This window comes from Mesoplodon mirus, assembly GCF_964341445.2.
Source record: "Mesoplodon mirus genome assembly, chromosome: 16".
NCBI lineage: Eukaryota > Metazoa > Chordata > Mammalia > Artiodactyla > Ziphiidae > Mesoplodon > Mesoplodon mirus.
The window spans coordinates 46,660,626-46,687,952 of NC_138992.1; the positions used below are offsets into that span (position 1 = coordinate 46,660,626).

The following is a 27,327-nucleotide window of genomic DNA, read 5'->3' on the forward strand; positions in this document are numbered from 1 at the left end:
AGGAATCACTACTTTAAAATAGACTTAAAACATCCACTGTAGCAGATTAAAACACACGCATTTGTGGTTTAGTCAGTTATAAAAGGTTTTTTTCATTAATAAAATTTTAGTCATGACATCTTACTGTATGAGATAATGTATGTTTCCAAGGAGAAATCTGGGGGGTGGAAGGAGGGAAATGTAAGGAAATTAATTCTAAAATGCTGGATGGTGACTCCTGTGACCAAAACATTTTTGTCATATTGGGTGTTGCTCTCTGTGGATAGTTAACTCTAGTGACTGATTGTCCAGATTCCCCTCATCCTACATTGTCCCCTCATCATCACCATTATGCTTTAGTAATTTTGTAAAAATCTTTTTTAAAGACTTTATTTTTTAGAGCAGTTTTAGGTTCACAGCAAAATGGAGAGGAAAGTACAGGTTTCCTGTATTCCCACTGCTCCCACACATGCATAGCCTACCCCATTATTGATATCCCCCACCAGAGTAGCACATTTATTACAATCGCTGAGCCTACATTGACACATCATAATCACCCAAAGTCCATAGTTTACATTAGGATTCAGTCTTCGTGTTGTACATTCTTTGGGTTTGAACAAATGTAGAATGACATATATCTATCATTATAGTATCATATGGAGTATTTTCACTGCCTAAAAACCCTCTGTACTCCACCTGTTCATCCCTCCCACTTCCCCAACTCCCAGCAACCACTGATCTTTTACTGTCTCCATAGCGCTGCCTTTTCCAGAATGTCATATAGTTGGAATCATACAATATGTAGCCTTTCCAAATTGGCCTTTTTCACTTAGTAATATGCATTTAAGTTTCCTCCATGTCTTCTCATGGTTTAATGGCTCATTTCTTTTTAGCACTGAATAATATTCCGTGTTTGAATGTACCACAGTTTATTTATTCATTAACTACTGAAGGACATCTTGGTTGCTTCCAAGTTATGGCATGAGTTCATCTCCTCTGGGTAAATCCCAAGAAGCACGACTGCTTTATCATATGGTTAAGAATGTGTTTAGTTTTGTGGGAAAGTGCCAAAGTGTCTTCTAAAGTGGCTGTACCATTTTGCATTCCCACCAGCAATGAATAAGAGTACCTGTTCTTCTACATCATCACCAGCATTTGGTGGTATCAGTGTTCTAGATTTTAGCCATTCTAATAGGTGTGTAGTGGTATCTCTTTGTTTTAATTTGCATTTCCTTGATGATACGTAATATTGAGCATCTTTTCATATGCTTATTTGCTCTCTCTGTATTTCTTGGGAGAGGTATCTACTAAAGTCTTTGGCCCTTTTTAAAAATCAGGTTATTTGTTTTCTTGTTGAATTTTAAGGGTTCTTTGTATATTTTTGATAACAGTCAGATGTGTCTTTTGCAAGTGTTTTCTCCTGGTCTATGGTTTGTCTTCTCATTCTCTTGATGTTATCTTTTACAGAGCGGAACTTTTTAATTTTAATGAAGTCTAGCTTATCATTTATTTATTTCATGGATGAAGCCATTGGTGTTATATTTAAAAAGTCACCTCCATATCCAAGGTCATCTAGATTTTCTCCTGTGTTATCTTGCAGGAGTTTTGCATTTTATGTTTAGGTCTATGATCCATTTTGAGTTAATTTTTGTGAAGAGTGTAAGATTTGGGTCTAGATTCTTTTTTTTTTTGCATGTGAATATCCAGTTCCATCACCAATTGTTGAAAAGACTAAGCTCCATTGTACTGCCTTTGCTCTGTTGTAAAAGATCAGAATTGACTCTATGTGAGTTTATTTCTGGGCTCTTCATTCTCTTCCACTGATCTATTTGTCTATCTTTTTGTCAATACCACGCTTTTTTTTTTTAATTTAAATTTTTTTTTTTAATTTTTAAAATTTTTTGTCTGCGTTGGGTCTTCGTTGCTGTGCGCAAGCTTTCTCTAGTTGCGGTGAATAGGGGCTACTCTTCGTTGCGGTGTGAGGGCTTCTCATTTCAGTGGCTTCTCTTGTTGCAGAGCACGGGCTCTAGGCACGCGGGCTTCAGTAGTCGTGGCATGTGGGCTCAGTAGTTGTGGCGCACGGGCTTAGTTTTTCCGTGGCATGTGAGATCTTCCCAGCCCAGGGCTTGAACCTATGTTCCCTGCGTTGGCAGGCAGATTCTTTTTTTTTTTTTAATCTTTTTTTTAAAATTTATTTATTTTAATTTATTTATTTTTGGCTGCATTGGGTCTTCGTTGCTGTGCGCGGGCTTTCTCTAGTTGCAGCAAGCGGGGGCTACTCTTCGTTGCCGTGTGTGGGCTTCTCATCGTGGTGGCTTCTCTTGTTGCAGAGCACGGGCTCTAGGCGCGCGGGCCTCAGTAGTTGTGGCACACCAGCTTAGTTGCTCTGCGGCATGTGGGATCTTCCCGGACCAAGGTTCGAACCCGTGTCCCCTGCAATGGCAGGGAGATTCTTAACCACTGAGCCACCAGGGAAGTCCCACACTCTTGATTACTGCTGCTTTACATTAAGTCTTGGATTCTGTAGTGTTAGTACTCCAACCTTGTTCTTCTTCCTTAATATTGTGTTGGCTGTTCTGGGTCTTTTGCCTCTCCATGTAAACTTTAGAATCTGTTTGTTAACATTCACAAAATAACTTGCTGGGAGTTACTGGGATTGTGTTTAATCTATAGATCAAGTTGGGAAGAACTGACATGTTGACAATATCTAGTCTTTCTATCCATGAACATTAATAATTTTTACTAGAAGGTAGAGAGAGAAACTAAAAGTCTGGTCAGTTATGAATAGCTGTAACAAAAGATCTGATTATATAGAAAGTTGAAACTATGGACTGAATTATCTGTTGATTTTACTTCTCTATTTTCTTTTCTCTAATCTCTATGGATGATTAAGATGTATTTATAGTGTTACATTAAAGAGCTAAAAGATTGCGTTTTTAAATCTTTGGGAATTTTATTTAAACTGACAAAATGTAGGTTTTAAAATTCCCTGAGCTTCTCCAAAGAGATTTGTAACAAAACACTTATAGCAGTAGTTCATAGAATTACAGTATGAACATTATTACTAATACTTACTGGTTCCTAAGCAAGCACAACATGCTAATAGAATTTGATCTTTAATGGATGATGTTTCAACCATTTGGTTTTGGGTTTTTTTTGGTTTTTTGTTTTGTTTTTACTTTTTTAAAAACTTTTTAATTACTTTTTCCTCTCTTAACCATTTGTAATTTACATAAGTTGTTTCATTCATATATATTTAATTGTATCTCATTATGAGATGAGTCCTTAAGTCCCAGATAAAACTCTTAATTTTTTAATAATATAACAGTATTATGGAAATTACGCCTTTCTAGTGTCTAGATTGCCATTCCATTTAAAAATTTAGTGTTATACATACAGTGTAGTATATAATTAGAATGTTCTTTATTTTATTTTTTATAGTTTTTACCCACCTATTGATGAACCAGTTATTGGAAGTAAAAATATTGATCTGTCAGGACGACAGGAAAGAAAACAGATCTTCAAAGGGAAAACATTTGTCTTTCTAAATGCCAAGCAGGTAATGTTATAAGCTAAATTTTTGTAAAGAAAATGTTATAAACTAGGATAAATTATTACTGTTGTCAATAGTTTTTAATGCACTTCCTTTTGAGATTTTGTGTAGAAGTGTAAAGTGAAATTAAAAACTGCCCAGGCACCAGAACTTGCCCAGCGTTCATGTATATGACTATGGCATTTCTTAATATCTCTTAATTGGCTTATTAATTAAGTTTATATAAATATGCACAGGGAGGAGACCAAAAACTTTGGTTTAAGTTCTAACTTGTTCGGTTAGTAAGCAGCTGTTGAATATCTTCTGTGTGCTGAAATGAGAGTTCCAGGAGTTAATGTTGCAAGTGGAAAAATCATGCAAGTAAGCCCACAGTTACAGTACTGTGTGAAGAGGAGCTGTAGAGGATGTAAGGATTCCAGGGCTGCAGTGGTACCTGGTGAACTAGGGATTTTCTCAGAGTGGAAGCTCAGATTGTCCTCTCAGGAAGTATTATAAAATCAATTCTTAATTCTGCTTATATTTTATTTCCCAAATCAAATTCTTAAAATTTTAAGAATGTATTCAAGACATTAATTATGGCAATTTCATTACTTTTTTTCTTCTTCTTTCCATTTTTAGCATAAAAAATTAAGTGCAGCAGTTGTATTTGGAGGAGGAGACGCTAGGTTGATAACAGAAGACAATGAAGAAGAAGATAGTTTCTTTTTAGCTCCTGGAACTTGTGTTGTTGATGTAGGAATAACAGATTCACAGACCTTAATTCCTAACTCTCAGAAAAAACGGATTCATTCAATTATGGATATACTCCAGAGGTACAGAATTATTCTTTATTAGTTAAAAAAATAAAGGGCAAGTAGCTGATTTTATAGGTAACTTTTTTTGCACTCTACATAATAATGTAAAGGTATATACAAGAATTATTGTAAAGATTTTATTGTGTATGCTACTTGGAAATTTATTGTGACTTAGTATGCTAGAAATAGAATATATTTATCCATGACAGTTTTATCTCAGTATTTATTTTCTGCTGCTTTTTTGCTACTTTAATAGAATTTGCAGAATATACCTCTCTTAATAAAGCAGTATTTGTTTTTCTCTAGAATATGTAGTTGAGAAAGTTAAAACTCAAATGTAAAATTGTTCTGAAATAGCCTCAAGCTGGAATATATTTTTCCCTTGTTTATTACCCATTGAAAATTTGTGTAAAAATTAGGCTATTATGGCTATATAGGCTGCTATGGGAAAGCAGGAAAAAAGTATCAAGTATCCTAGAATAGTGTTTGTAGTGTGGAGGGGCGGCAGTTTGAAAGCACTAAAGCAAGGATTTTTTTCCTGGACTCCTTACTGGTGTTAATAATCTTAGCATTTTTGAAGCACAAAGTGAAAAAATCAGCCTTGACAGTCCATTGACTGAATTTCTATTCACCTAGTAAAAAATAGTTAGGGCTGGGACTTTGCTGATCGTCCAGTGGCTAAGACTCCGTGCTCCCAATGCAGGGGGCCTGGGTTCGATCCCTGTTGAGGGAACTAGATCCCACATGTCGCAACTAAAAGACCCTGCATGCTGCAACTAAAGATCCTGCATGCTGCAACTAGAAGATCCTGCACACCACAACTAAGACCCAGCGTGGTGAAATAAATAAATAAATGTTTTTTAAAAAATAGTTAGGGCCTAGGGTATTTATACGTCTAAAAAGTCCATAAAATAAGCTCTCCACAGTATTCATTTTTCCTGACCCATGAGTCTTTCCGACCATGAAGATTGCTTTTTTTTTAAATGGGTTTGCCGAAGTAAAAAGTAAAATTTCAGTCATGTGTCCCATAAATATTTTGCTTAATGGAGATGTGTTAACTGCTGTGAAAAAGAAAACATTTGTGTAGCAAAAATACCATTTTACTACTACAACCAAAATATACTGTTATTCTAATGTGTTTTAGGCACTGGGAATATAATGGTTAACAAGATAGTTATGGACCCTGCCACCACTGGAGCTTACTGTCTAGAGGAAAAGAGAGATAAAGACAAGTAAACAGATAATTACAAATGTGTATAAGAAAGCAGAATAACAGGGCAGAGGGGAGAAGTTTACTTTAAATAGAGAAGGCTTCTTTCAGGCAGTATTTTACTTATGACCAGTTTACCAATCTTTAAAAGCCATGCTGAACAATAGCAATAATAGCTTACTTACATAATACTATATACTGTAGCAGGTCCTGTTCTAAGAGTTCTACATATATTAAGACATTTAATCCTCATACAATCATGTGTATTTTTACTGTTTTGTTCCCCATTGTGCAGAGAGGGCAAAAGGGGATTTGAGTAGAACACAGGGAGCGAGCAGAGGAGCCAGGATGTGAATGCATGCAGTCTGGTTCCAGAGTCCATGCTCTTTACCATTACATCTTGCTGCCTTGCTGGAGTGGGAGGTTGCTCAGAGGCTGGTGACTTGATCATGAGATAACATTTTGTTCTGTAGTCTCTGGCTCCTGTTGCAATTTGGTCTTAGAGAGAGGACAATTTTACAGTTTGAGAAAGACTATCACTTAAAATAACACCTGTCCATTTAGTCCAAGCCATTGATAGCAATTGAAGGTACAGTTATATCAAACCAGTAAAGTCAGCTATTGACTGAATTTCAGACAATAGGGCAACATTGGGATGGGTTAGTGCCATGGCGCTATTGATTAGTTGTCAGAAGTGGGTATAGGATATCAGTGATTAAAATTAAATATCTCTGAAAAAGATTAGAAGTCTAGGGGAACAATATAACCCTGATTTTTGTTCTTGCTGAGATATTTTCCCAATGTCTTAGCCTATATTTGGGAACTCTTCCTGTTACTAATTTAATTATTTTCTCTTTATCCTCTCCTCCTTTGCCTTATCCTCTTCTCACCTGTTCCACAGCTTTGCATAAAATTGAATGAATCATAATCTTTGGATCATGATACACTGTCATCACTGAACTATAAATAATATACATTCATTTTTGTTCACTAATTATTTAGTTACTTATTTTAAATAAATTTTTATTATTGTAAACTGCTACTGAGATTATCTTTCTATGTTTCCTATTGGTATTTGTGCAGGATTTTCTTTGGCATATATTACTACATTACTAGGGTTAGAACACTCAACAGTATCAAACTGTTTTCCGCTTTATACTCCCACCCACGGTATATAAGAGATTAAGTTAGATGCACATCATTTTCAACACTCGGTATTTTCAGACTATCATTTTTGCCAATTTAATGGATATATAATCATATCTTGTGATTTTGATTTGTATTTCCCTGATCACCAGTGATGATTAACATTTCTTCAAAAGTTTATTAGATGTTAATTTTTCCATCTTTGTAAAATACATGTCTCTCACCCAGTTTTCTATTGGGATAATTGTATTCTTTTTTTGTTTTAAATACAGATTTCCCCAGTTTTATGTGTTCTTGTGTGTGTAGTGTACGTGTGTGTATTTAGTTCTATATAATTTTATTACATGTGTAGGTTCATATATTCACCATAGTTAAGATACAGAACAGTTCTATCACCACAAGAATCCCTCATGTTGTTCTTTTATGACCACACACCCTTCCCTACCTCCCCCTCCCTGTCCCTAAACTTTGGCAACCACTAATTTCTTCTTCATTTCTAAAATTTATTATTAAAAAAATGATATATAAACGAAATCATACAGTATATAACCTTTTAGAATTTTTTTTTCACTCACCATAATTCCTGAGAGATTCATCTAGGTTTTGTGTATCAGTAGTTCATCCTTTTTTATTGCTGAGTAATGTTTCATGGTATGGATAACCATGGTATGGATATTGTCTCTTTAATTACATTTTCTAGTTTACTGTTGATGTATAGAAATTCAGCTGACATTGATATTAATCTCATATCCCACCACCTCGTTGGACTCCCTTTTTATTTCTAATACTTTATAGTCTTTTTTTGTATAAAGCATATCATCTGTAAATAATATTTCTCTCCTCCTTTTTAATCCTTTGTGCCTCTGGTACTGCTCTCTCTCTTTTATTCTCTCTCTTGGTTTTGGACCAACTGGGACATCCAAAGCTGTTGGATAGAAGTGGTGATAGTAGACACATTTATCTCACTATTGACTAAAAGTAATGCTTCCAGTATTTCCCCATTTAAGATGATGTATGTCTGTATAACATGATTATTAAATGTGTATTTTGTTTTATATAACCAATCTTCATAACTAATTTTCATGATATAATGTATGTATAGTTTCAAAAGTATTAGTAGGGTAGTAAAATATCAATTTTGAATTGCCTGAAATACAAGGAGATGTATGTGATCACTTGATGATAATACTTTTTAAAATCTTTTTTTGTGTGTTATTATAAATTCACTTAGAGTTCAAGTCTACGTTAAACTAATACATACAAAACAACGAATGTTAAGCATTTGAAAAATACCTTTTAAACTACGACAGCCACTTAAAATACATATACATATGTATATTTTACATATTCTATAGTATGGATATACTATGGTTTGTTGAGTCATCCATCCATTGAAAGACATCTGCATTTTTCCAGCTTTTGTTACAAATAAAGCTGATATGAGCATTCATGTACAGGTTTCTTTGTGAACATAAGTGTTCATTTCTCTGGAATAAACACCTAAGAGTGCAGTTTCTGGGTTGTATGGTAATTGCATATTTGTGTGCCTTTTTTTTTTTTAATTTGTAGGAGTTTTTTATATATTCTTGACATTAATCCTTTTTTCACTTTTATGTGATTTCATAAAAGATTGCAGAATCTGTTACCACTTTGTAAATTATCTTTTTATTGTGTTGATGAATGAAAGCCCTTAATTTTAATATCCTAAAAATTAGCAATCTTTCATAGTCAGTGCTTTTTGTATTTTGTTTAAGAAATCTTTTTCTACTCATAGATCAAAAAGATATTCACTATATTTTTTACTAATTTTTATTAGTATTTTGATATTTTGTTTTTGAAATTTATTTTTGATCTATCTGGAATTGATTCTGTTTTATACCACGGGACCTTACATGCATGGGAATGTTTTTGGCCTTCTTTTCCATTGAACAATATGTCTCGTCTTATACTAATACCACGTTTACTACATTGTCTTAATTACTATAACAGTTTAAGTCCTCATATCTAGTAGGATAGATATTTTCTTTCTGCTCTTCAGAAGCATCCTGGCTATTCTTGGCTTTTTATTTTTCCATATACATTTTAGAATCATCTTTTAAAAAACTTAACAAAAAAACAAATGTTAAACATTTGAAAATGACTTGTTAAGCTACTACAACCACTTAAAATCTCTCTACAATAAGTTTTAAAAGGAGTTTTAAAGCTCTTAAAATTTGAGGTGTAGTTTCTATATAGCATTATTAAGTTATATTAAGTTATGTTTGTTTTATAAAATCAGTCATTATTCACATTACAGAATAACAGAAGATAGGTTCACCATAAGATTCCTTTAATAAGAAGATTCATTAATACATGTAAATTTGGTAAAATGATTTGATTTACTAACATACGTATAGATGTAGCTTATTTATAGTTCTTTGTACTTTTCTCCCTCCTTATCCTTCTCCCCTCTTTTTCTCTCTTTTAAGTTTTAGGATTCTAGTAATCATAGATTTGCTTTAAAAAATCTATTTATTGCTTCATCTGGGTATTACTATTATTCTGAAAATTATAGAGTTTTAGAACTGGAAGGATCTGTATCCTTTACTCTAGACCTTTGTTTTACAGATGAAATAACTGTATTACTAAAAGGTGGTGAGCTTGCCCAATGTAACATTGCTCCAGTGAATAAGCTGGTACTATAGGTATTTGCAATTCTCCCTGTACCATAAAATTGTGATGTCACTTTGGGGGGGGAAGATAGATTCAGTTTGACATCATCTTAATAAAAGTTGTTAGTTTTAATATATCATCATACTTAAACTATTTTATTCTAACAGGCAAGGTCTTAGACCTATTCCTGAAGCAGAAATTGGATTGGCAGTTATTTTCATTACTACAGAGAATTACTGTGATCCTCAGGGCCAGCCCAGCACAGGTAATTAAAATACTATTTTATTGATTCTTTAGCAACTTTATTGTGTAAATTGATGATTGGCTGTATCTCCATTATTTTTTTTAATATTTATTTATTTATTTGACTGTATCGGGTCTTAGTTGTGGCATGCGGGATCTTTGTTGCAGCACGCGGGCTCCTCTCTGGTTGTAACGTATGGGCTCTAGAGCGCACGGGCTTTGTTGTCCCGCAGCATGTGGGATCTTAGTTCCCCAACCAAGTATCGAACCCACGTCCCCTGCATTGGAAGGCAGATTCTTAACTATTGGACCACCAGGGAAGTCCCTGTATGTACATTATACTTGCCAGGGGTGACCATCTTCACCATCTTTTAAAAGTCATATGTTTATGTGTTCATTTATTCATTTGATAAGTATTTGTGGCTGCCAAGTACTAGGCACAGTCGTAAGTACTGAAGATACAGTGGTGAATAAAGTAAACAAGATACCTGTTATTGTGAACTTTATATTCTAAAAGTCAGGATTCAGACAGTTAACAAGCAAACAAACACATCTGATAAGTTCTGTTAAGGCCAAGTACAAAGAGAAAGCTAAAACAAGATGATGTGATGGTGACTGGGCATAGTCTATTTTAGATTGGTTGTCAGGGACAGTCTCACTTAAGATGTCATATTTGAGCCTCACATGTCCTGAATGATGAGAAAAGGCAGCCATGGGAGGATATGGATAGCAGAATTCCAGGTAGAAGGAACAGATCACAATCGTGTCTGTGTGGAGAATGGATTCCAGGGGTCCAAAATGGACGTGGGGATATGAGTAGAAGCTGTTGTGGAGGTCCAGGTGAGAGAGAGCTTGGTGCCTTGGACCATGGTGGTAGTAGTAGAGATGCAGAAAAGCAAATAAATTCAGACCAAATTTTGGAACTAGACCCAGCACATCTTGCCTGTGGAGGATTTAGAAACAACTCCTAATCTTTTGGCATGAGTAGCTGGTTGGGTGGTGATGCCATTTACAGAGATGAAGAATACATATTATAATCATCTCAGTGTTGACTAACACAAAAGCCAGTTTACTCAGGGCAGCTATTACCCCTTGGTTTTTTAAAACTCATTCCCCTGCTTTTCTTGATAAGGTGATGTTGCCATCCAGAAGATGGTTCATTTATTCTTTCCTTCTTGCTTCTTTACCTTAGATATTTTTACGTTTATTCTTCCTCATAACTTTTCTTTGTCTAGCTATGTGTGCATCCATTTGGTACTTCTTTATACATTTATTTGCCTCCTAAGTTCTTTTTAGAGCTATTTGTCAGCAGTTACTGGACTTTGGCTAAAAGACAAGTTAGGACAGCACTACATAATTACACACTCCAGGGGGTATCATTTACATTGTAGCCCACTGAATGGCATCTATAGAATTGGACAGTGTACCTCCTGATTAGTAATAATAGCTGCTGTCTCTTGAGTTTGCAGAGACTGAAGTATGTGCTTTACACAAGGCATTACAATTTAATCTGCAAAACAATCCTTATAAGATAGATGGCATTGTTTGCATTTTATAGATGAGGGAACTGATGTACAGAGAGGTTAAGAAATTAGCCAGAGGTTGCATAGCAAATAATTTGATTCAAACTGACTCTTTAAGTCAAAGCTTTTATGATATTATTACACTGCTATTATGATTGATGGTGTGGGGTTACTGGGAGCAGATCGATGTAAAAGGATAAACAGACTAGTACTTGGAGTTTATGATTTGGTTAAGAATGTTTACTCACCTGATATCTGTACCCTTTCCCATGAGTACACTAGATATGTTTCTGTCTATACATGGGTAACCTTCAAATACAGTTTTAAGAGCTTGTGAAGTTTCCATAATAATTGTGATATGGTGAATGTTTCCTCAAAATTCAGGACTAACATTCTCAGAACTTATCCTTAGAGTCAGAAGTTAAAGACCAACTCTTCAACCTCTCTTAGAGAGAAAACTACTTTGATGTGGATACCAAAAGTGAGCCATATTCTTATAGAAGCTGTCCATTAGAAAGCTCCACAACCCTTTAGAAATAGCATGTACTGTAGCTACTATTTTGTTGATTGTGTATTTCTGTTCTGTTACAGAAAAAGATAAAACACTATGTGTAATTTCAGACTTAAACAACACAACAAAAAAATATGTAAAAATAAACAATCATTGGGTCTGTGTGAGTATCTCCCCTTGTCCCAGGTCCCTGTTTGGAACAACTGTCCTCTGTTCTCTTTTAGAAAACTAGTCTCAACTAGATATGTGCTTCAGAAACATTTTTTAAAAATTCAAATTCACATTCTCTGTATTCCAGGATATTCTGGGATGCAGCCAAGGCATCAGATTTTTTTGGTTTCTTTTGCTTGATTTTAACCTCCTGTTTGTCATATAAACTCCAAGAAACTAGGGAAGGACTGAACTAGAGAGGAGCCTTCTTTTATATAAATGGAGGAGGCACTCAGACTATAAATTTAAGTCATTTTTTAGTCATACAAGACTTGAAATTCTTCCTCTGCAGCTTCTGCTCAAGAGGTCTGCTACCATCCCTTCTCACAGCCACTGCCCTATTTAACCCTCCATGTCTTTATTTCCTGAGGGCTGTTCTAACTGCCCTCAGTAAGGTCCTGCCTCCATATTCATCTCTACAGTTAATATTTCACTTTGCCACTAGAATCACCTTCCCTTCTCCTAAAAACTTTTACTAGTTCTCATTATCTATAGAATAAATCCCTAAGCCCTTTGTCTAGACTTCTGAGCCTTCAACAGTTTAGCTGTAGCCTATCTCTTCCCATCCTCATCTTTTTGTAATATACTTCCCTACAGAATACATATGCCATATTTTTTTATGTGCCATACTCCTTGACCTTGCTCATCATGGTCCTTGTTCCTAGAATGCTAGCACTGCTCTTCAAAATCTGACTCCTTCCACAAATGCTCACCTCTTTCGTGAAGTTTTTCTAGGTTTTTTCCTCTCCCATAACTCTTCTCCAAGTCAGGTTAATTATTCTGTTTTTTTATACCCCAGTAACTTTTTTTTTTTTTTTTTTTTTTGCCTTCCAGTTAGAATTTTTTCGTACTTTGAAGCATAGCCAGTTGTTTCCATGCCTCTTTCAGCCACTAGACTGATTATAAACTCTTACTAATTTTAGTTTCTCTGACATCACCAAGCCCAATACTTGTTTGCAGTTGGTATGAATATTTGCTTAATTGAACTAATTTATTGGTACACAAGATTATCTTTGCTAGGGTGGAGCAACAAAATTTTATCATCCACTGTTAGAAATGTATTTATGGCCAGAAGGTCCTTAAAGATCATCTAATCTTTCTATTAAAAGGTAAGAGACCTCAAGGCTGAGAAAAGTTAAGGTCCCATAAATAAAACAGCCAAGACAATCCTAAAATTGGGGTTTTGTGACTGCTAGACCAGCATCTTTTCTATTGTGTTATTTCATCTGGGAACAAGGTCATAAGGAATTGATAAAAAATCTACATTATAATTAGTAGTATTATTTCTTGCACATATTCATAGGTAGGTCTGTGTGGGTTCCAAGTCATAGACATCAGACTTACAAACAGTTTTAGTGCACGGCTAGTTTTGGGGGGAACAGGGTGAATGCATGTCTTCTTTCCTCCCTTTTTCTCCTTTGTTTCCTCGTTTCCTTCCATATTCATTCATTTATCTTTCAACAAGTATTTATTGAACATTGTTATATGCCTTTAATTACTCTAAACACTTGGAATAAAGAGGTGAGCAGAGTAGAGCAAATCCCTACCCTCCTGGTATTTTAGCAAGGAGAATATTATAAATAATCTTATTGACAGACATTAGTTATTCTGGGTCATTAGATTCAGCTTATGAATATTTCTTTTAATGGTTATATACACATTTGTAATTATTATTTTTTGCAAACTGTGCAAGCTAAGAAGAATTTTAGGGATATGTATGTATAAGGAAATGCCAGTGAGCTAAGGTGGTCATATAAGGAGAGTGGCAGAAGTAAGTTAAATACCTGAATTTGGAATCAGTTATAAACATTTTATTAAACATATCCTATGTCATGAGGAGGTAACAGAGTGGTAATTTAGCTTTGATACTTAATAAATGTCAACTTAAAATTTTTTTCAGTTAATTTAATTCTGTTAACTTATTTATATCCATTATATACCAAACATTGCTCAGAGATTAGAGATACAGAAATGAGCAAGACTCAGTCCCTGTTCTCAAGGAGGTTCCAAGTCTAATAAGAGAAAGTAACAAGTAAACAAGTACGGTATAAAGTGATGATAACAGCTAACACTTACATAGTCCTTACTATGTTCCAAGCATTTTTCTAAGTGCTATCCATATATCAGTTCACTTTGCCCTTAAAACAATATGTGAGGAAGAAACAACATGTAATTATCCTCATTTCATAGATGAGGAAACTAAGGCATAGAGAGGTTAAGTAATACAGGTCACACAGCTAGTGTTAAAAAGTTAGTAAGAGTGTGTTAACAGTAGAGTGATGTAAAGGGTGGAATGGGATTCAGAATGAGGGGCATCTAATTCAATGTGGGTGGTTCAAGAGAAGTATTCCAGAAGAGTGGCACTTGAATTAAATTGCTATTCTGGTATATAAAATGATGAAGTAATCATTATGGTTTTCTGGAGTAGCCAAAAAATTTATGTCTAAAACTGTTCATCTCTTCTTTTCAAATAGTATATTCCTTCTAAAAATTAAATTCACATTGATTTTGATTTGTGTAGACAATAGAGTAGATATACTTCTGTGGGGGAGAAATTTTAATTTTTTGGTCTCCTGACTAAAGCATAATTTAAATTAGAAGTTAAGTTGAGTTTATTTTTATTTAAGTTGATAATAGTTTAACCTGAAGGATTTGATGTGTCTTTAAAATGATTTGGTTCAGATAAACCCATCACAGATGCCAACAGGCTGCTGCTCATAGGCTGTTTTGTTAAGTATTTGACTGGAGACAACTGTGTGCTATAGTTAATTCTCTCAACATGGCACAGTCCTAACAATTCTAAGTGACCAAATGTCCATCTTGTGTCTAGCAGTTGTGATTCTTTCTTTCACTTCTGTGATTTACAGGATTGAAGACAACAACTCCAGGTCCAAGCCTTTCCCAAGTCTTACCAGCCAATGAAAACTTAATGCCAGGTGCCCCAGTGAATACTACAACATATGTAGCTGATACACAATCAGAGCAAGGAGATACACGGTAAAGCTTCATTGTTAACGAACTATTGTTATTATTCTATCAATAAATTAGTAGTATATTCAAGAAGTAAAGTCAATGCCTGTATCAAGTCATCTCTTGGGAGATAAAGAATTGGGAGTGTGGGATGCCAGGGAAAATAATATTTTGGGACAGGGTTTAGCAGACTTTTTATAAAGCACTAGAGGGACTTCCCTGGTGGCGCAGTGGTTAAGAATCTGCCTGCCGATGAAGGGGACATGGGTTTGATCCCTGGTCCGGGAAGATCCCACATGCCGCAGAGCAACTAAACCCGGGTGCCACAACTACTGGGCCTGCACTCTAGAGCCCGCAAACCACAACTACTGAGCCCCTGTGCTGCAACTACTGAAGCCCACACACCTAGTGCCCATGCTCCGAAACAAAAGAAGCCACCGCGGTGAGAAGCCTGCACACCGCAAGAAGAGTAGCCCCCGCTCGCCGCAACTAAAGAAAGCCCATGTGCAGCAGCGAAGACCCAACACAGCCAAAAATAAATAAATAAATAAAAATGAAGCCCTAAAGAGTAAATATTTTTGGCTCTGTGGGCCACTGATCTCTGTCACAGCTACTCAACTCTGCCATTGTAGGATTAAAGCAGCCATAGACAACGTGTAAATGAATGAGTGTGGCTGTGCTCCAATAAAACTTAATTTATAAAAACAAGTGGCAGGCCAGATGTGTCCTGCAAGCTGTGGTTTGCCAACTCCTGAAAATGATAAAAGTTTTTTTTTTTTTATTCCTTGAAAATGTACATGGAAGACTACAAAGAATTATACTATTTTATTTGTGACTGGTGAAATAAGTTTGAGATCAATTTGTTTCTATTATATGATGTTGCCTGTATGTGAACATTACTTACAGTTTTAGAGATACTTTATATGTGTGTACCTGGCTATCTAAATAATATTTGTTCATAAAGGTAGTTTCTTTAGTGGTTCTCTATTTTTTTTAATTAATTAATTAATTAATTAGTTTATTTTTGGCTGCATTGGGTCTTTGCTGCTACGCGCGGGCCACCTCCAGTTGTGGTGAGCAGGGGCTACCCTTCGCCGCGGTTCACGGGCCTCTCACCGCGGTGGCCTTCCCTGTTGCGGAGCACAGGCTCCAGGCGCACGGGCCTCAGTAGTTGTGGCACGCGGGCTCAGTAGCCGTGGCTCGCAGGCTGTAGAGCGCAAGCTCAGTAGTTGTGGCACACAGGCTCAGTTGCTCTGCAGTATGTGGGATCTTCCCGGACCAGGGATTGAACCCGTGTCTCCTTCATTGGCAGGCGGATTCCCAACCACTGAGCTACCAGGGAAGCCCAGTGGTTCTCTATTTGAAGAGGGTTTTTAAAATAGTTTTTTGGATTTTTTTTTTTTTTTTGGAGAGCAAGAGTAGTTCATATGTATCCTATGGCATTTTTCACTTAAGACAGTGTATTTTAAATAATCCATAATGAATTATTCATATTGGAAGATACCTATGATAGCACTATATTAGACCATATTTAAATTTTCACTATACCTATATTTTGTATTGAGATCATAACTTTTCAAAGAGAAACTACAAATTTTCTTGAAAGAGAACTTCTAATATAACTTTTAAAAGAGGAACTTAATTTTTTAAAAGTCAGTTGAATGACAACTTTGGGGTTTTTGGTGAAATAAGAATAGCAAAAGTAGTATATATTCAACCATACATTGTAGAACTGTGTGTTTGTGTGTGTGTGTTTAAAATATTTTTCTGATAATCTATAGAGTTCTACTCCAGAGTTCTGTTCTAGAGACTGCCATCTGGTTGGAATATAACCGTATCAGTTCATCAAAAGTGATCTAAATACCCCATTATATTTGAAATTGGAAAGCTAGCTTATTCTTTTTATAAATTTCCAGTTTTTATTAATTTTTTTACATGGAAATAATTTTAAAATTTTAAACAAAGCAAAAATCACTTCAGTATATGACCTGGTTTAATTTATAATAGGAAACTAGGTTGTTATTCATGTGTGTTTGGCAGTTTTTTATAGAGCATTCCTGACAGTATGTGCTGTAGGGGATGAAGAAGAGAAAGGTATCATGTCTTCAGGGAGCTTTGATGACAAAGGAGCTACTTTCTTGGGATAATAAAATATATTCACTAAACTACTGTCTCAAGATAACTATGTTCTAAAGCTGTATTACATTAGTACTACTTAAAGGACTTTGTTTCTGGATAAAAATTGCTGTAAATGTGATTGTTTACCTTGCATTCTTTTCTTTTGCTGCAGTATGAATTTGAGTGAAAGGCCAAAAGAAATCAAAATCTTCGGAATGGAACAAAAATTCAGAATACCTTCACAAGAAACATCCACTGTGAAGGAACCCCACAAAGTAAACTCTAATATTAATAATATAGTATCAAATACTCTTGTTAGTATGAAAATCCCAAACTATCAGCTTTCACCAACTAAATTCCCAGGTGTAAATAAAAGTAGAGATTGGGCTTCTCAGCATCAGCAAACCAACTCCATTAAAAACTACTTTCAGCCATCTACCAAAAAAAGGTATAATTTTTAATAATACTGCTCTGTGTGTCCAAAAATATTAATATTTGTTATACGATTGTAGAATGGTACTAAGTCCATGTTCTGCTTAAGTATGCTTCTGTGGAAAGCTGTGGCCCTTTGAGCTTATTCCCTCTCAGAAATGTCCAAGTCTCCTTCTTTACTAAGGTCATTAGATACATTTTCCCTCAACTTTTTCCTTCTGTTGTTTCATTTGCTGTACTTCTCTTGAAGAAGAGGTTTCCCACACCTCAGCTTTTTTGACCTACCTATTTCCCTTGGTCATGTCTCTCATTTCCTCTAGGACCATGCTTCATCAATTATTCTTAATTTCTAGCATGCTTAATATCTTCTTCTAGGTCCTTTTCTTCTGTGTTCAAAGACTATCTCATTTTTAGTTTTTAAAACTTTCCCTTGACTTGATTTGTTCCTCTAGCTACTGCCCTTTATCTTTTACAATCACTGTTAAACTTCTCATAAAGAGGAGATTATTGTTATTGTTCCCATTTCTGTATGAAATATTTCTTAACTTGCAATATTTCATCTTGACATGACATCCTTGAAAGTAATCATTGACACAAGTTGCCACCTCTTGTGGCCTTTTGGTAACACTCAACTCTTGAACCTTTGTTCTCCTTCTGGTCTCTTCTTGGCTTTTGTGGTAGTGTCCTATCCTGGGTTTTTTTTTTTTTTTTGCCTCTCTTTCTCCTTTGCTCCCTTTGAGGACTTCTTTTCATCCTGCTATGTATATTGTACTTCAGGTTACAGATGATGAGTATATTTGGTCCTGACTTATTCTTTAAGCATCACTTCTACTTTCCCACAGAAACCTCCTGCTTTTTCCCCTAATCATAGGCCTAAAACTTTCTCCCCTGTCACTGCCTTGTATATATATTTTTGTTAGTAATTTACTTTGTCAAAATCTTTGACTGTTTCTCCTCTGCCTCCCCAAACCAGTACTGCTGATTCTTATTTTCCTTGTCTTATAAATCCCTCTGTTTCCATCTGTTTGTGTTGCTAGCTCTCTGGTTCAAACGCTGATCATTTAAATTATTACAAAAAACTTCTTGATTGGTTTATTGAGGACCCTGACATTAGATTAGTATTATTAAAATATCAGTCTAACTGTTCCAGTTCAACATGAATCCAGTAAACTAGAGAGTAGAGACCCAAGTTTTTGTTCCTCTGTGGCCCTCAGTACAGTTTAAATGAGACAGGTATTCAGTACTCATTGAATGAATGATACAGTATTGTATAGAATACCCTTAGTCATATATTCACATATTACTTGCAGTATATAGTTTATACTGTATTCTGGATTTAGCCACTTTGACTTACTATCTTGAATCTAGCTCTCATTAACCCATCAGGTTTTAGTCCCAGGGTAATTTTTCCATGTCCACAGTTTCCCTACATTATAAAGTAAGCTGTTGTTTCCTGACAACAAGTCTTTTATTTTTTATTTATTTTTTTTTTTGCGGTACGCTGGCCTCTCACTCTTGTGGCCTCTCCCGTTGCGGAGCACAGGCTCCGGACGCACAGGCTCAGCGGCCATGGCTCACGGGCCCAGCCGCTCCGCAGCACGTGGAATCTTCCCGGACCAGGGCACGAACCCGTGTCCCCTGCATTGGCAGGAGGACTCTCAACCACTGCGCCACCAGGGAAGCCCCAAGTCTTTTGTATTTTATATTTTTCTACCTTTTCCTCCACACTGATTCATCAACTACTGCAACTTCCAGCAAAGAAGATAGACATTTCCGTATTTTTTAAGCCATGGAATTGACCAGTCCTATCAAAACAGTAGAGTGTGTATGAATTATGTACTGTTTTCAGATGTCTGTTTTTTTTTATTTCTGGTGAGATTGTTAATCAGTAAAACCAAGAATATTGTTAATTAAATGAAGAAGGGGCTGAATACTGCCAAACTAAAAAATTACTTAGCTGTGTTCATTTTCTGTTTTTGTTTTCTTCTCTCCTTTTTTGAACCTAAGGGAAAGGGATGAAGAAAATCAAGAAATGTCTGTACCTAAATCAGGAAGAATAGAAATGTCTTGTTCTCTTTTAGAACAAACACAACCTACTACATCCTCAGTATGGAGCAATAAGGAGCAGCAGAATGAGCCTGCGGGAAAAAACCCAGATAACTCATATGCAGATATAGATTTAAAATCCACTGTGAAAAATTCTGCCAATAAATCTCTCTCTACAGAAAAACTAAGATCAGAAAAAAGAAAAGAAACTGATGATTTAGCCATAGAAGATGAAGTATTGGAACAGTTATTGAACAACAAAAAAACAGAGTTAGAAATTGAAGTGAAAGTTCAAAAACAAGAGGAAGATGTCAATATTAGAAAAAGGCCAAGATTGGATATAGAAACAAATGGCACTTGTAATGATGAAGCAATACCAGAAAGTAACAAAATCTCTGTAAGTAACATTTTTTAATAAGTATTGCAAATAGGAACATAGAATGTTAAAAAGTACTTGAGGTATTTGTATTGACAGTATGAGCAGTCATGATGTTTATTTGGGGGAAAAAATTAGTATCTTCTACACCTAGTATTAAGTATAAGAATTTGTTGCTTGATAGGGTAAATGTTAAAAATACAATGATTCTTTGACTATATATAATAAATTACAACAAATAAAACTTATTCATGACTTTTTTTTTTAAAGAATCAATTTTATTTATTTATTTTTGGTTGCACTGTGTCTTTGTTGCTGCACACGAGCTTTCTCTAGTTGCAGCGAGCAGGGGCTACTCTTCATTGTGGTTGTGGCGCGTGGGGGCTACTCTTCATTGCAGTGCGTGGGCTTCTTACTCCGGTGGCTTCTCTTGTTGCAGAGCACAGCTCTAGGCAGGTGGACTTCAGTGGTTGTAGCGCGCAGGCTCAGTAGTTGTGGCTTGTGGGCTTTAGAGCACAGGCTTACTAGTTGTGGTGCACGGGCTTAGTTGCTCCGTGGCATGTGAGATCTTCCTGGAGCAGGACTCGAACCCGTGTCCCCTGCATTGGCAGATGGATTCTTAACCACTGCGCCACCAGGGAAGTCCCCATGATTGTTTTAATAGATTTCCAGGCTGTACTATTTTATTATATCAGACATTTGGGCATGATGGTAAGTATAGGAGGAGCTTTAATAGAGTAAACAGGCACAGAGAGATGAAGAAATTTAGTAAAAACAAAGTATCTACTAAATAAATTTTTAGGATAGAACATGAATAACATCACTCGGGATTTTTAATTTTCATTTTTATCTTTAATCTGTCCTCTTTTCATGAAGTTGGTAATTTTTCTTACCCACTTTGGTCTAAGAAAACTCTTTAGATTATTTTGTATTTTATGCATCATTAAGTTACCTACTGTTGGTAGACTGGTTACCTCATTAGGTGAGAGCACAGGTACAATGATTTGATAAGCATTTGTTGAGAACCTAGTGTGTATCAAGCACTATATAAATCTATAACTACTATTGAAAAATCAAAATATATGTCCTGTTTAGCCTGTATACTGGCATCTTCATATGAGGTAGAAAATCCTTATTGTTTGTTATTCCTTATGAGTGAATACTTAATGTCATTTTGTGGACCAACTGCATCAGAATCACCTATTGAGCTTTTTAAAAATAGGGATTCCCATGGCTTCCCTGGTGGCGCAGTGGTTGAGAGTCCACCTGCCGATGCAGGGGACACGGGTTCGTGCCCCGGACCGGGAAGATCCCACATGCCACGGAGCGACTAGGCCCGTGAGCCATGGCCGCTGAGCCTGCGTGTCGGGAGCCTGTGCTCCACAACGGGAGAGGCCACAACAGTGAGAGGCCTGCGTACCACAAAAAAAAAAAAAAAAAAAAAAAAGGGATTCCCAGACCAAAGCCCCAGAGATCCTGGTTCAGCACATCCAGTTTTCTTCCCAGAATAAGTTCCCTCACTGTATTAGTTAAGAATTCCTTTTGCTGTCTTTAAAAAATTCTAAAATCAGTGGCTTAAATAAGATAGGGCCAAGATTTACATGCTGTATAATGATATAAGGGAATATAATTATTTTATTTTGCTCTACGGTTCTGCAGCATAATTTCCTTTGTCCTTATTTTACTATTTTAGAATTCATGACATTCTGAATAAAAATATGGTACAACATAAATATGTTGTAGCAGATGTTTGGAGAGTGAATAGCAACTCAATTGTGACAAGACTTCTGGATATACTAAAGTTAAATCACTGTATTTTAGCACTATACTTTTTTAGTAAGAACCTTGTTAACAAAAGTAATTTTGCTTTCAATGTAAGATAATTTTATAAAACTTTTTACTTTGAAATAATTGCTGATTCACATGCAGTTGTAAGAAATTATATAGAAACATTCCATATACCTTTCACCCTGTTTCCCCTAATTGTAACGTCTTGCATAACTTAAGTATAATATCAAAACCAGGAAATTGACATTGATATAATTCATCAACCTTACTCAGTGTGAAATTATTTTTAATTCTTTCATTTTTACTGTTTTAAGAATTTGTTGTCTGAAGGTCCTTGTGGATACTCGTGAATTGAAAGAATTACACTTAATTTTTCTAGCTACAGAAGTGATTATCAGAAAAAATATTTCTTAATCCTTTCATTTAAAAAACTTTTTGCACTTTTAAGAAGGCAAAAATGTCATACTTCTCTCTGGCATTGGATTCCTTAGCTGTATATCAGAAGGGCATTTTCTAAAATATATTGATGATAGAACTACCATTTTTCTATTTTGGGATTAAATATGGATTCTAGCATGTCTATAAGATTTACTATAAGCTGAAATAGAAAGCTATTGGCTAGATAACCCTGCTAGGCATTTATCCTTGTGTAAATGACAGCTGTGTCGGGGTCTTGGCCTTACTTTCAATTTCCCAGTCTCCATAAAATGCAAACATGTCTCCATATCCTTGTTAACATTCCTCCTAACAGCACCCCCTGTCTACAGAATATCTCTTCTTCACCTCTTTCCACCCTTCTATTCTAAATTAAGTTTTCCTCTTTTCTTACTATATAGCATCTTTGAAAGCCCAGCAATTATACCTACCACTTACTGGATACCATCATGCTGTTTATAGCAGCTTGCAGTGAAGTAGTACTATACACATTGAACAGATGTGGAAACTGCAGTGGGAGTTAAGTAACTTGCCAAAGTGACTTACCTAGGTTTTGACAGCTGAGACAAAAATGCAGGGTCCACCCTGTTCTTTTGGCTGTTTCTTTTGTCAGGTTTCTCAGAATGTCATTCATTCACTTATTTATTCTAGGCATTGGGCATGCAAACATGAAAGGCAGTCTGAGAGAATAAGTTTGATAGGCCTTTAGGAAGTAGAATCTCTAAGACTTGGTGATGGACTCAATATGAGAAATGAGGAGAGAGGAAAGAGTGTAGAAGTCCCAAGCTTGCAGTCGAAGGGTCTGGGTAGGCTGTAGTATGATTCTCTGAGATAGGAAATAAAAACTTTCTCAAGAGGTTAAGCAAGTTTGAGGGAGTAGGACAGGATGGGGAAAATGTATGGGGGAGTAAAATGTTCTGATTGTAGTAACAACTTCCAGTGGGTAATGTATGTGAAAATACTCACTCAGTAAAAGGGTACATGGTAGGCTTGGAATCGAAATTTTTAATCTTACTACTGACAAATAGCATTAATTTTCTTTAGTCTCTAAGCAAGTACAGAGTACATCTTGCTTTTTCTTTCCAACTTTCTTCTTATTAAAAATTTTCTGAATTTTTATTACTGAATCATTGAAAATTTGATGTAAAATGATATGCCCCCTATTGTATACAAAGGAATTGTAGTTTTTATTGGAAGTATTAGAAAGCTATCTGTGTAATATACTTTTGTCTAGTATGTGTTCTGGATATATGAATATGAAGGATAGTATGATTTTATATAAGGCAGTCTCCATAAATATCTTGAACAATTAAAATAACTCTTTTGTCTTGGATTAAGGATGACTTAACATTCAATTCTAAATAAATTTGGATAGACTTCTTTAAAAATTTGTTTTTTTATTTTTGACTGTAAAAGTAATACACGATCATGTAGAAATATGAAAAATAAAGAAAAACATTACAGTTTGTTGATAATTCTGCCATCTGCAGATAACCATAGTCAATATTTTGGCATTTTCTTTTTTTTTTTTTTCAATTTTTTTTTTTTTTTAATGTTGGTTCATTGGTTTGTTTATTTATTTATTTTTGGCTGTGTTGGGTCTTCGTTTCTGTGCGAGGGCTTTCTCCAGTTGCGGGAAGCGGGGGCCACTCTTCATCGCGGTGCATGGGCCTCTCACTATCGTGGCCTCTCTTGTTGCGGAGCGCGGGGTCCAGACACGCAGGCTCAGTAGTTGTGGCTCACGGGCCTAGTTGCTCCGTGGCATGTGGGATCCTCCCAGACCAGGGCTCGAACCCGTGTCCCCTGCATCAGCAGGCAGATTCTCAACCACTGTGCCACCAGGGAAGCCCTGGCATTTTCTTTTTTAAATCTTATTTTTCAAATTGGACTCATAAGTTAATGCAATTTTATAGCCATTTTAAATTAATTTGTATTATCATTTCTCATATTACATTCTTTAGGTGTATAACGTATGAACTTAAATTGCTTCTTGTTCTTTACTCTTATAACTCATATGACAGTCTTTTTCTATGTATATTTCTATTTTCATGTCATAGTTTCTCTAGGAAAGATGCTTGAAAGTGAAATAACTGGGTCAAGAGCATGAGTATCTTTGAGGTTTTCAGAAAGGTACCATCTTATTACTCTTATGAGCAATATTTTTTATTTCTTTAGCAAGAAAATGAAATTGCGAAGAAGTGTGAGCTCAAGAATCACTCTGGTCAACTAAAGAACTATCTGTGAGGGATTTGTATTTTATTTTTATAAAGATTTGACTTGTATGGACCATCATTGCATCAATTTCTGTCAGTCTATATTCTTAGGATTAATTGATTATCTTTCTATAGTTTTGGTCTATTTCATAATTATGCCTCCTCTGGAAATGGATAGATCATATTATAACCATGGTATAGCTAAAAGAGTATGGACAAAGCCTGAGTGTAATTCCCTGCCCTCTACTCCATAGATAGTGACCTTGAAAACGTCATTTTCACATTTATGAACCTCAAGTCTTTTGTTTATAAAGTCAGGTTAACACTTTTACAACAGGGTTGTTGTTTATATCCAAAAGAGAACAAAATACAAAAGTATTAGGCCATTGTTATTTTGAGTTCCTGATTACATTCTGTCGCTGTCGCATGAACCTTTTCTTTTGACTTTTCCCTTTTTTCTTCTCTCCCTGACTGTTTTTATCTTAGTCCTGTTAGCAGCTTCCAAATGGATATATAGTAAAGCAGTTTAAAAAACTAAGATAGCCTTGAGCAGCTATAAGAATGTGGATATGTAACTAGCTAGTTAGTTAATAGTAAGTGACATAAAGAATCTCTTCCAGCAACAGGAAGGAGTCTTCAGGCTGATTTAATAATTATTAATCTGGAATAAAAAAGTGGCTTTCAGTGAATGAGGTGGTGTGCCCAGAATTAATGATTGATTTTTTTGAGGTGTCCAAAATAATAAAAAATATAAATTATTGAATATCCAAGAAACCTTAAACATAGTATAGAGAACTTCTAGAATGGATTGTATAATAATCTCGGTGTATGGTTTTAATGAAAAGAAGCAGACTATTTCTTGCCAAGAAAATGTATACAAGAAGATAAATTGTTTATTGGGATGACTTTTATTAGAATATGCTACTAAATTTCAAACACTTTATGGTTTTTTAGCCTTCTCTCATAGATAGTGTGTTATAAATGTTTCTAAAGTTGTAGAGTACTTGAGTAATTTTCTGGTTTTTAAATAGATATGATTTGATTTCAAGTACAAAGTTCAGGTGCCAGAAATAAACCTTTTTTTTTTTTTTTACTGTTTTTGTGGGTATTTGAACTTTTTTCTGTAAACTCCTAAATGACAAGTGATTTTCCTTTTCCTTCTAATTTCTTCTCTCCATCTTAACACCATTTAAGAACAATGATGAACTTCAGGATGATGCTGAGATGCTTCCAAAGAAGGTGTTACTGACTGAGTTTAGGTCACTGGTGGTTCGTAACTCTACTTCTAGAAATGCATCCAGTGTAAATAATGATTATGGTGAACTAAAGAATTTCAAGAAATTCAAAAAGGTATGTATTCCTTTAACTAAAATATCACAAGAGGCCAGTGTTTGAAATATTTTTAGAAATATGCTAACTAGTAATAAAAGCAGTTTATGTTGAAAAGTGATGCTATTTCTTCTGCTTAAAACAGTTAAAAACTACTAAGGACATAAATTGACACTTAAATGAATATATAAAACAAACTTTATTAAGGTTAAATTCTTTAAAGGATGCTGTTTACCTGGTTTTTTCTACCTTAAGCAGCAGGCTTTTGGCTGTATCGACAGTGTCCTCCTAGTTCTTTCTTTTTTTTTTTTTTTTTATGTCTTTTGGCCGCGCAGCATGGCTTGCGGGATCTTAGTTCCCTGACCCGGAATCAGACCTGTGTCCTCGGCGGTGAATGCGTGGGGTGCTAACCACTGAACTGCCAGGAAATTCCCAGGTCCTCCTATTTTCTAATATTGATCTATGACTACCTGAAAAGGTTCTTTAACTTAGGACTTTGTGATGATAACAGATTTGTTCAAAATAACTGAGCACATTTAATAATGAAAACTAGGCATTTTATTATTACTTGTGTATATTAAACAAAATATAAATATGTATACTGAATATCAGATCTGAGTTCCTCCTGCTTTAGGAACTGACAAGATATTTAAGAGAATTTTTTTCCCTTTTTTTTGAATTTTATTTATTTTTTATACAGCAGGTTCTTATTAGTTATCCATTTTATACATATTAGTGTATATATGTCAATCAGAATCTCCCAATTCATCCCACCACTATCACCACCCCCTGCCACTTTCCCCCCTTGGTGACCATATGTTTGTTCTCTACATCTGTGTCTCTATTTCTGCCCTGTAAACCGGTTCATCTGTACCATTTTTCTAGGTTCCACATATATGCATTAATATATAATATTTGTTGTTCTAAGAGAAGATTTCTGATCCAGTCTGTATTAATGCATGCTTACTTTATGTTCAGTATCGTGTTGCAAAATCTCATTGTTAAATCAAAATTCAAAAGGCATACTAATTTTTTAAATTAAGTTACCAAACAAAAATCAATAATACTCAATAAAAAGAAGCTTAACTGGATTGCCTCTAGTGAAAGAATTTGTTTGACTTTTTCCAATGGAACAGCTCTATTTCCTCTCACACTCATTTTCATTTATAATATATAAACATCTTTAGTACTTATATGTGATTTACAGTCTTTGTTTTTTTTAAGCTTTTTTTTAAAAAAAGATTGTCAATTTTTTAGTGCATTTACCAAGGTTTCCTATTTAACAGGTCAAATTTCCTGGAGCAGGAAAACTTCCACACATCATTGGAGGATCAGATCTAATAGCTCATCATGCCCGAAAGAATACAGAATTAGAGGAGTGGTTGAGGCAGGAAATGGAGGTTAGTAGGAAGTAAGACCCAGTAACTTGTTTGATTTGTATTTTGATCCCTTGTGATTTCCTTAGAGCAAATTCTTCTTAAAACCAAACTTAAGATGAGTGAACTAAGGTTATTCTTCCAGAAAAATTCCTGAGTTACAGAGCATTAAGATTAATTTGTACCTTTCCATAACACTTCATTAAGGGACTTCTAGATTTATTGATCATATCCTATCTAATATGACACCTAAGCCTCAGGAAACCAAACCTCAGTTATAATGCTCTTTTGGGAAAATATGAAATGCTTTACAGCTCTCCATGTTAGAATGTGGTTTCCAAAAACTCACTGTTTTACAGCTATTGGCTACAAGTAAATACTTATAAACTACTATAATGAGAACTCACAGGGAAGAATACAAAA

At 35.2% G+C, this 27,327-nt stretch overlaps 1 protein-coding gene across 1 annotated transcript in view; it reads left to right on the forward strand.

Moving 5' to 3' along the window:
* NBN (nibrin) overlaps positions 1-27,327 on the forward strand; it is a 46,148-nt gene that overhangs the window by 11,697 nt on the left and 7,124 nt on the right. The window contains exons 6-13 of the mRNA XM_082601440.1: positions 3,421-3,538; positions 4,151-4,344; positions 9,502-9,599; positions 14,689-14,818; positions 17,082-17,357; positions 19,349-19,784; positions 25,394-25,549; positions 26,815-26,928. Coding sequence (XP_082457566.1) covers positions 3,421-3,538; positions 4,151-4,344; positions 9,502-9,599; positions 14,689-14,818; positions 17,082-17,357; positions 19,349-19,784; positions 25,394-25,549; positions 26,815-26,928 — 1,522 coding nt within the window. The remainder of the gene's footprint in view (positions 1-3,420; positions 3,539-4,150; positions 4,345-9,501; positions 9,600-14,688; positions 14,819-17,081; positions 17,358-19,348; positions 19,785-25,393; positions 25,550-26,814; positions 26,929-27,327) is intronic.